The sequence below is a fragment of the Augochlora pura genome, chromosome 5 (genome assembly GCF_028453695.1).
Source record: "Augochlora pura isolate Apur16 chromosome 5, APUR_v2.2.1, whole genome shotgun sequence".
In the NCBI taxonomy this organism is placed as follows: Eukaryota; Metazoa; Arthropoda; class Insecta; order Hymenoptera; family Halictidae; genus Augochlora; species Augochlora pura.
The window spans coordinates 3,545,653-3,556,249 of record NC_135776.1 but is presented as its reverse complement, the minus strand read 5'-3'; the positions used below and the strand labels follow the sequence as shown (position 1 = coordinate 3,556,249).

General features: G+C 43.6%; 1 protein-coding gene across 1 annotated transcript; it reads right to left on the bottom strand.

The window, feature by feature from the left end:
* Positions 1–143: 143 nt before the first annotated feature.
* LOC144469973 (UDP-glucosyltransferase 2-like) lies at positions 144–1,244 on the bottom strand. Its single transcript, XM_078180725.1, has one exon. The coding sequence runs from the start codon at positions 1,242–1,244 to the stop codon at positions 144–146; it is 1,101 nt and encodes a 366-aa protein (XP_078036851.1).
* Between the last annotated feature and the right edge of the window lie 9,353 nt (positions 1,245–10,597).

Genomic DNA, 10,597 nt, shown 5'->3' with positions numbered 1-10,597 from the left:
AACAATAATCGACAAAATAATTATTTTGTAATACATTATATCATATCATATAGTCTAACCTGGCTCTTGGCATAACCATAGTCCACGCTATTAGCCTTAAGATCATACGGCAAATAATTAAGAACACATTTAAAAAAAAGATTTTACTCACTCAGTATGTCGTACTGCGGCAGCCACTTCTTTATCAGGACATTATCCAGCTTCTTCGGCAGGTCATCGGTCTCCCACTTCCAGATCACTTTCCTCGGCAAAGAGGCGAGCACGTTCACCACAACCTGCAAAGTCTCTTCAGGCATGGTGGCCGTCTTGACCATGGAGCCTAGATTGAAGTACAAGACACCTTCGCGAGCCTCGTCGAGGAACTTCTTAATATCCTTTGGCAGAGGATTGACCTTCTTCGGGATATGAAGACCGCCGATTTCGACGACGTTCGGAGGATGGGGATGGGGACCGTGAAGAGAGTAATGGGTGTACACGAGCATCATGGACACGTTCCTGGTGGCATCCGATAGATCAGGCACACCAGGGCCCAAATTCTTCTCCGCCAATCTCTGATCTCGCCAGAGATACACCGCGTCGACCACCGTGCTGTAGAACCAGTCAGCGAACACGTTCCACATCCGCTGCGGGAATCCCAGCGGCCTGGTGACGTGCGCGAACATGGACGGCTTGTAGGCGAGCTCGCTGGAGAAGCCCAGCTGATTGAAGACCCAGGGCATCAGGTAGTGCGTGGAGATCTCGATGACCGGCGCGTCGATGCGATGGAACAGGCCGAAGAAGCAGTGTGTGTTGAAGCTCTCCGTGATCACCAGGTCGAAGTCGGCTCCGGATGCGACCAATTCCTTCACGTGGGTGTTGTTCAGACCGGAGTCGCAGACCTTGGAGGCCATGCTGTGTAAACCGTAGGCAGTCTTCAGTATATACAAGATGGAGTGGTCGATGATTCGCAGGTCGACGACATTGACCAGCACGCTCAACTCTTCCGTCAGCAGACTGATGTCCTTGTAATTCGGCAGAGGCTCCGCGGCGACGTCCTTCTCGCTTCTGGGGAAGTAAGAGATCACCGTCAACTCGTGACCACGCCGAGCAAGCTCCTCCAGCAGCGGCTTGAACACGTCGAAGTGGCTCTTCCCCAAGTGACCGAAAACCCCGAGGATCCGCAGCTTCTTCCCAGCATCGTTACCCGCCGCCGAACAGCAAACGAGACAGCACAGCAGCGTCCATCCTATTCCGGATACCTTCATCTTCCGTCTTGCGAGAACAACCACACCGCGAGAATCCACGAAACTATCGCGACCGAACGTCCGCGAGTATACTTTCGATCCGCATGTTCTACTTCGTCTGATAACGCGACGCGAGATTGCTCATCGACCGCGATAGTAGTCTTAACAACGCGCTGGAAACAAGTCCCAGGAACTTGCGCCGATAAGTCACTGCAGCGATGAGTGATGTCATCCACGCTGCGCTCGGATCCGGGGAAGACCTAGCTGTGGCGCTCGATGCCGATTAGAGTGATTTACTCGTTGACAGTTAGATTGTTCCCCTCTTGCCGGGCCTATTGTTACGTCCGCGAAGATTGATTCCAATTACCGGCGAGAGGGCGACGTCTGCGGCGAAAGCAGACCGTTTATTTATCTTTCAAATATTTATGCTACTTTGGTACCTTTCGGTATGTTTCTACATATTTATATATTTATATTCGTATAGTTTTTTAATTATGTTCGAAGTATAATATAATTGTTCGAGAGTGGAGATTGCAGCTGAACAATTGCTTTGTTATTCTTGTGCTGGACTCTATAGATAACAGAGGTGAAAGAGGGGACCTTAATTATGGTCCAAAAGTGTCCTATGAAGATCAAAGAGCTACACTTTGGTCACTGATAAATTCACTGCACTATATCCAGATGAACACACTGTCTTCATACTTCAGTTCCTTCGCTGACTCTAACTTCGTGGTGAGCATTGCAAAGAAACGTGGCGCCCTCGGGGGTAGCACCCTTTGAAGAATCCCAGAGGAAGCTTATCCAGCGAAGCCAGTCTTCTGGTCCGACAGCTTGGCGAACGGTACTAGCGCAATTCGGTCGTGTGCCGTTTATTATAGGGGCAGCATTGGATATCGTCCAAGGAGGTATCTCGCAATCGTCGCACGGTGCTCGCGGCACGGCTAGGAATTAACAATGTGGCGACGTCTAACGCAGCGTGTGTCTAAGCCCGGGCGCAAAAGCGTGTCGGCACAATGGAATGGAAGCTTATTAAGACACAGAGGGGGCCGGGCCAGCAGTTCATACCTTAATCAGAAACTGGACGAGGTAGTTCCGTTCTACGACCGCTCCCACCGTACCTTTGACTTTGGTCCATTAAATTTGCTCGTCCGGGGTTAGTTAAAGAGCCGTGTTTACCAGACGTTCAATCCCCACGTGCGAGAGGAGTGGGCTCGCGGTGGCACGTGCGCAAGAACCGTGCGGCGAAGCGCCGCGTTTTCTTGCAAAGAACCGACTCGGTGTCGGCGGAACAACGAAATGACAGAGCCGATTGTTGTTTCGGGGTTATTGTAGGAATCCGTGACGAGCATTTTTCGATATTAAATTATTATTAAATAATAGCGTGAAGGCACTGGCGCGGCTGATGATTTTATAAAATATTATCATGCTGTTGAATTAAGTTGTTTAAGTTCTGTGCAATTGTGCACTGTGCGAATTTAACCCTTTTTAGGCAACACGTAGGCATGGTATAGTTGTTATTTATTTCGTCCTCCTAACAAATTATGAAATCGTGTATTCGAAAATAAAAGAAATCGTGCTGCATTAATTGATCTCTCCAGGGACCACTTTAAAAAATTACTGCACACATGCAACATTGTTCTATTTTATTATATTAAAACATTCGAAAGACTCACCCACTGCCGATGAAACTCACTCTCGCAAAAAGGGTAGACGATGACGTGTAGACGGTCGGAGTAGCTCGTAAGGGATGATCGAAAAAAATCTTGCAACGTCAGAATGATTTAATTAGTAAAATTGCAAAGAGAAAATTAATTTCGAATCCTGACAGCGTTCTGTGGACTATAAAAATTGTTACAACTTATTTTGCTGAAATACTTTGCGATGTAAATTAATTTCTAACTATTAATTTGCTTTCGTCAAAATGTCTTTGTAAATGTCGTCCCTCTAATTTGTAAAAATATTTAAGCATTTTATTATATATCAACGTCGACGACAACGTAGAAACGACAATGAAACTCACGTATTTTCACGGGAATTCCGTATCTCGGCCGTTTCCATCCGTTCCCCGTCTCTTAATTCCTCATCTCTCGCGCTTTTCTTCGCCCGCTTTGTTTCTTCGCGGGAGTCGATGGGGCGAGGTAAACACGTTAGGTACAACACGGCCCGTTGAACGTAGTAAATTCACGAGTCGCTGAACGGCCTGAAAAACCGCCGGATCGTGATTTCTGCTCCCGCTCGAGCCAATTTTATTTGCAAGCCGAAACTAAAACGCAACGACGCGTGCGCTAAAAAAGCTCGAATAAATATTGTTTTTACAGAACGGAATGGCCTAAATGGTAAACACCCGTCAAATAACAGTAAAACGTCTGTCAACCGCTACTCTTTTTTTCCCCCTCGGCCACGGATTTTTAGTCCGGCTACACTATTTTTCAGATTTTATACCAGCGAGCTATTTCGCCTGTCTCGCGGAAGCATAATTTTTTGACTATCGACAGCGACGGAATTTCAACAATTAGTATACAAATTATACAACAATAAAATGATTGATTAAATTTTTTACGATTATTCTGAGTCGTGATAGAAATAAAATTGTTCGCTGATTTTATGCGAAAGCAAAAGCTCTCAAGAATTATAATAATTAGTAATCATACTAATAGTAATACTATTTTAAATAAATTCAGAAATTTTAAATGCTCACAAGTGATGTAATAGTAGAATTATTGAACGCTAAATGTTGCATTAATTTGTAATCATAATAATACTAATAATAAGTAAATTGATTCACTAAATTTCAATGAACGAAAATTTACAATCATCAAGATTGCAAATAAAAACTATCTGTGGCCACCACTGCAATAAAATATAATGCATAATTGCAATTCTTTGTTTTCAATAATGCGACAGCACTATTTTTACCCTTGACAGATAAAACGCGAACAAACGGATAAACAAAGATAAATAAGTTGCGCGTTGTTATTATCAGTGGCAGAAACATAAACAGTTAATTTTTATATAATTATCGCACTCCTAGAAAAAGTATCGTATCGCATAGATTAATACGACACTTAAAACGATTATAAAAGTTATAGTATAGCAAACTCATTGCGATAATTCTCGATACTAAATAGAGTCATTATACAATTGCAACACCCAGAAGCCAATCGCAAGTTTCTATTTTCTTCCCTCAATAATTCTAATAAATGAACAGATCGCAATTACAGCAAATTCTGCAAAACAAATTCCACCGCGCGTCAGAACTCGCACCTGCCCGAAATTTACCGTCCGGCCAGCCGGCGAGCCGTGTAAAAATCTTCTTTAGAGATTGCATGTTTAGAAAGGCAGCGGGCATTGTTTGTGATAGGCACTCGGCTCACAATTAGCGAATGTCCGCGCGTTCCGCGTCTCCTTGTGGACCCGTCCGGATAGCCTCTGTAGTTGGCAGGATGTTCAACCCCCACCCTCCCCCCACGGCATAGTGCTTTCGGCCGCGCGTGTTAGCCGGTTTTACGCATTCATTAGCGAGATGTAATTCCAGCCGTTCCGCACAACGGAAATTATGAGTGGCTCGTCACCGGCCGCGTCCATATGTATATTCGTTGACATCTTTTGCACTCTGCTGCAATTTCACCACTTTTCGCGGGTCAAAGTACGCCGGTCAAAGTGTTTAAATCGTCTCTGGTGCAGAAAGATTAATTAAGACGCGAGGGAGGGGGGAGACCGGACCAATCTGCGAGCCGAAAGCAATTTCGGGGTACACGCGATTTGACCGCGATCTACGGTAGGAAACGTTAACACGTGACGCGGGTGCTATGGTGCTCGTTTTTATTCTCACCTATCAGCTTCTATATTTTTTTTTAAGCTATTACGCAATTTAATGTTAAGAAAAATAAATAGCTTGCCTGTTTCGTTTCATGGGAACAGCGGCGAGGGTATTTTTAAATAATTAAAATAGTTAATTTTTTAAGATACCTTTCGCTATTAATAAAATAGAATACAATATTAATATTAATTTAATTATCCTATAAAAGAAGTATTTACCCTTTGCACTGAGCGGTGACACTAAGGCTCCATTAATTTCGTTCCAAAGTAAATTTCTATGCCCACTATTAAAATTGTTAAAAATGTAACTTTGTATAAATCGCAAGAGAAAATTTCATAAACAACACATTGTCATTATAAAATACCGTCACACAAAAAATTTCTATTGAACTTCCAATTAATTCGGTTCCGAGCGCGAAGCGTTAAGATTCGCCGAGGACAATCGTCGAAAATATAAATCCGGCGGAAAAGAAACGCCACGGTAATATATTCGGCGGAACAGTTCAAGAACAAGATGGAGTAGCGTCTCCCCGGCCAATTCCTTTCCGTTTGACAGCGGGGGGAATTTACAGGGGGGCATGAGAGAGCGTCGCGACAAACAACTGGAACGACGCGACGAGAAGAGGAAAGCGGGATACGGCTGCGAAACAGGGCCGTGGTTTGCGAGACCCGGCTCCCGTATTTATGAAGTCCCCGGGATCGAAGAAGCGGCCGCCCCATAAATTCCCCGTCGAAATCTCTTAATCCGGAGCACCCATCCCGGCTGCCCCCCGATAACGAATCCAGCAAATCAAAATAAACGATACCGGCTCGCGAATATCCGTCTAGGATCGGCCTCCGCTTGGAAATTGATGCGTCCCGGTCTGTCCGTTCTCCAAAACGCGATAAACCTCCCTGCCGGCCGCGGCCTCCACCCCCACCTCCTCCTCCCTCGCCCTGGAGGGTCCTGCTAGCCGGTCTCGTCATTTGCAAGGGTCCAAGAATGGAGAAAATTGCGGCCTCTCGAACGGAACGGCCGCGGCCGGGGAGACCTTCGTAATTGGCTCAACTCCATCGTTCCTGGCTCCTCCACTTTTTCCCTTCTTCTTTTTCTTCTTCCATCGCCTTCTTCTTCTACCATCGTCTTCTTCTTCTTCTATCGCCTTCTTCTTCTACCATCGTCTTCTTCTTCCACCGTCTTCTTCTTCTTCTTCTTCTCTCTTACCACCGTTCCTTTTCCACCCCCAAGCTTTACTTTCTTTCAGTTGCTCCGCGCCGCAAGCAACACTCCACCGCCAAAGTATTTGGATACTTAGGTTCGCAACATTTCTGCGGAGAACACCGCCGCGATTCCTTTTAATTACCACCTGCCGACATCTCGCTAATTACTAGCGGATCTTTGCGCTGGATCCGTATTCTTATGCGTTCTTTCGAAGAGAGTCGACGAGGGAAGTCCCTTCGCGAGGAGATAATAGAAACCTTGTCGATTTTTATTTGATGCATTCATTATTTTGATCATTATTAGTTAGACCGTAAATATATTTATTTAGGATAGATATATTTATTTAGACGACGAACTAGAAATTCTGACTTTAAATCTAACAGAAATTTGTCTGATATAACATTTCTATTTTATACGACAAAAAATATAAAATTAAGTCTTGCGAATCATACTATAGCAACGCGTTCGATAATTCGTCGAACCTAAACTTTGTTAATATAAATATAATCTGGCAACATAATACGTCAATTTCAGCGTCGGGATGACCACTCGACTGCAACGAATGAAAAATGCTATACTAAAAATAAATATCAAAAATGCTATTTTAAACTATACTCCTCACTACATAGATGTTATAAAAATAAAATAATATTATTTCGCGGTACTTGACGGATCGTCCCGCGTGCAAAACGATCGTATCCGCGTAATCGGCGATGCAGGCATGCCGGCCCCGGTGCTCCCTCGGCGTGCACGACCTGCTGCACCGAATCGCGTCGGACTCGCGGGCTGTCGCTTCATAATGCACGGGCCGATTGAGCCGATATGCCCGCGCTTTCTCTATTGACTTTTAATTTAAAAACGCGATCGGCCAGACCGGGATCCGACGGATTTGATCAGCACTCCGTTGCTAACTACTGTTTATCAAACACTAACCGAACTGTTCGGCCGAATGCCTAATATAATTGGAGATCCGCCGCCCGGAATCGAAAGCACGCTATAACGAGACCCGCCGCCGTCGATCCCCCCTCGGCCCCCGCCCCGTATTCTAGGGGAACAAAAAAAAATACTAGCAGAGAGGAGGAACGGCCGCGGGACCGAGGCGCGCAAAGCGCATCGTGTCCGACGCGCATACCATCCGCAAACGTAACGCCAACTCGATCACCGATTTATCAGGGTGGAAACTATGAAACGGGCGTTTTTGTTTAGCCTTTGTACAGCCGCGGCGCCCGTTTCATAGTTTCCAGATATTATGTACCAAATATCAGGGTGGAAACTATGAAACGGGCGTTTTTGTTTAGTCTTTGTACAGCCGCGGCGCCCGTTTCATAGTTTCCAACTGTGATATGTTTCATCGGAGAAGACACGCTTCACTGTTGTTTAAAATGCTTTTCGGCGCGCCGTGATCCGGCTCGTTTACGTTCGGACACCTTCCGGATAGATCAACTGCTTGAAAACTGCAACTTCGGTGTTCGAGACCGCGCGAGAAGCTAAGAGGATTAGTTTGCTGGACGATGTTCGAGAGCAAGTTTCGCGATGCCGCTGTTGGTCTATTTATCGTCGGGAAAGCGGTACGCGTTTCGCGGATTTAACAGTGGGACGAGTATTAAGGGCGGCTGCATTGTTTTAGAGAAATTAAATGACTGGATTTATTTAAAGTTCTTTTAAATGACTGGATTTATTTAAGAATCTTTTAAATGGCTGGATTTATTTAAGGTTCTTGTGATTTAGATGGTAATGTTGAATTTATAGGGTGCAATATATATGAAAGTAGCATGGAAATATTTTATTATAGATATATATTACTCTGGGGATGTTAGAAATATTTTTGTACTGTAGAATAAGTGTAAGTATACTATAGAAATATTTTATCGAAATTTATTAGCCTGGATATATTGGTAATATTTTTAAATATAGCATAGAGATATTAGAAATATTTTTATGCAGCAGAATAAGTGTAAATATACTATAGAAATGCTCAGGCAATTTTAGAAATATTTCAACGCTATAAAATAAATATAAATATGCTATAAAAATATTTTATCCTAGCAATATATTACCCAGAAAATATTAGAAATAATTCTATACACTATAAAATAAATAGAAAGTCACTATAGTCATATTTCACCACAGAAATAATTTTATAACATAAAGAGCCGTACAACAAAAGATTAAACCCCAATCATTTCTACCAAATACCAAAAAGCTAAATTATCTAATTAATTTAATGTTCCTCTGACATCGACGCATCGTTTAAAAATTATCAATAAATCGAGCAAAATTCGGTCCACGAGAACGCAAAACGTACGAGCGGAAAACTACCCCCGCTTGCTGTTCGCGACCGTTCCGCGCGTAAAAGTTCCATCGGTTCATTTTTCATTAAAAATATTCGAGTCGACCGGCGAAAAAAGGAAAGTGTTCCGCGGCCGGTACTAAAATATAGAAATCGATCGGTGACACGTCTGGAAAAAAATGATGAATAAGGAACAGAATTCCACCGCAGCGCCGATATTTCCTTTCGATTCGCAACAGACCGGTCCGCCAATTTCTCTCTCTCTCTCTCTCTCTCTCTCCCTCTCTCTCTCTCTCCCTCTCTCTCCGCTTTTCCGGCGTTATTAACGTTTCCATCGAATCACCCGCAGATTTAAACCATCCCCGATTGAAAATAGAGTGTCACCGGAATCGCATAGAACCGCTGAAATAAAGGACTACCGGTCTTCCACCTCTATATTATCGTTGCACCAAAGGGTTAAATCTATCGAAAATTCAATTCAGCATTAATACATTTTGCTTCGCTATTTAGCTAACTGCATTTGTCATTATATGTTCATTATGGTTGAAGTATACGAAATAAGAATTTAGGAATAAATGAAGATCGAACAGAGTTGAATAAAATTGCAACAGAAATAAATACGGCTGAAATAAACGCGATTCGAGAAATTCAAAATGCCGGAAACCCAAGCGCTCGTGCAGCCACCTAATTACAAGGCTCGCGTGTTCCCCGGATGATATTAAAAGGCGTAATAAAGCCGTGCCGATGTTTATCTAACCCCTGACCCCGCGACCGACCCCCCTTTCCCGCCGCGCTGCTCCCACATTTAATAAAAACTCGCGTTTCGCGCGCGGGTAGATCAACGTATTGCCGCGACGAGCGTGCCAAGATTGCGCGCGATTTTCGCGGGAATGCGTCTTACCGGAATTACACGACGTTCCGCGCATACGTTATTGTAATGTCTAATAAAACGCGCGATACCGTTCGCGTAAGGGGACGGTCTCGGCGTCGCGCGACGCAATTTTTCGCGAAATATCGCCGCGGCTCGCGTAATTCGCGTCGATGGGCCGCATCTGTGCGTCGCGCGCCCCGCGGAATAATAAATCGCCGAGCTTCGTGCCAGAAGCGACGCCGCCCTCTTCTGCGAGTCTCGTCGGCCTTAACGACGTCGACGAGATCGCGCGATTTTAATCGACGTCGTTCTGCAGCGTCTTCGATAGTCTAATTAAGGCGGAGGCGAACTTGTCGCGATTTGAACGCAGTATATCAACTTCGAAAGCCTGCAATGCCTTGTGAAGATATAAGGTTGTAGCAGGCATTGGTTCAACCCTTTGACGTTCTAGAAATCCTAGGATTGTTATGTTTATTTTATATATTGTAATAGAAAGGTTTTTATGGAGTAGAGTAAATTGATTCGTTTGGGAAATAAATTAAATTGTGAAAAAGAGTGAATTATAAAATAGACTAGGTTATGAAATAAATTAAATTGTGCAGTAGACTAAACTATGGAATAAATTAAATTGTGGAGTAGACTAAATAATAAAATAAATTCAATTATAAAATCGTCGCCTGTAGATAAAATACAAATGGCCCAAAAAAGGCTTACAAACGGCCTACGAATGACCTAAGAATTATTTAAAAGCGTCCATAAAATGTCCATAAGTCGTTCACAAAATATATAATAAACTAATTAAAAATGTCTAATAGACTAAATAAAAAATATCTAATAGCCTAAAGCAAATATTCAAGAAGCCTAACACGTCTTGATTTACAAAACGAGAGTTCCTAGAACATCCCTAAGACATACCAAACATTTTAAACACACCCCTTTGTTACCTTATCAATTACAAATTTGCAACTATTGTCCACAGTCCAATTATCAATGTTAAAGCCGTTTCACCATCAAATGACGTCTGAAACCGTCGATTTCAAACCCTGCAGGTTGTTTTCAAAGCGCGGGGCGGCGAGGAGCGAGGTCCCTGAATGATTAAAAGGATCCCACATCCTAGGCGGTTCCGAATCGTTCGGCATTCAGCACGCATCGATTCCACGGCATGATCAAAGTGGACACGGATTAAATTTTTG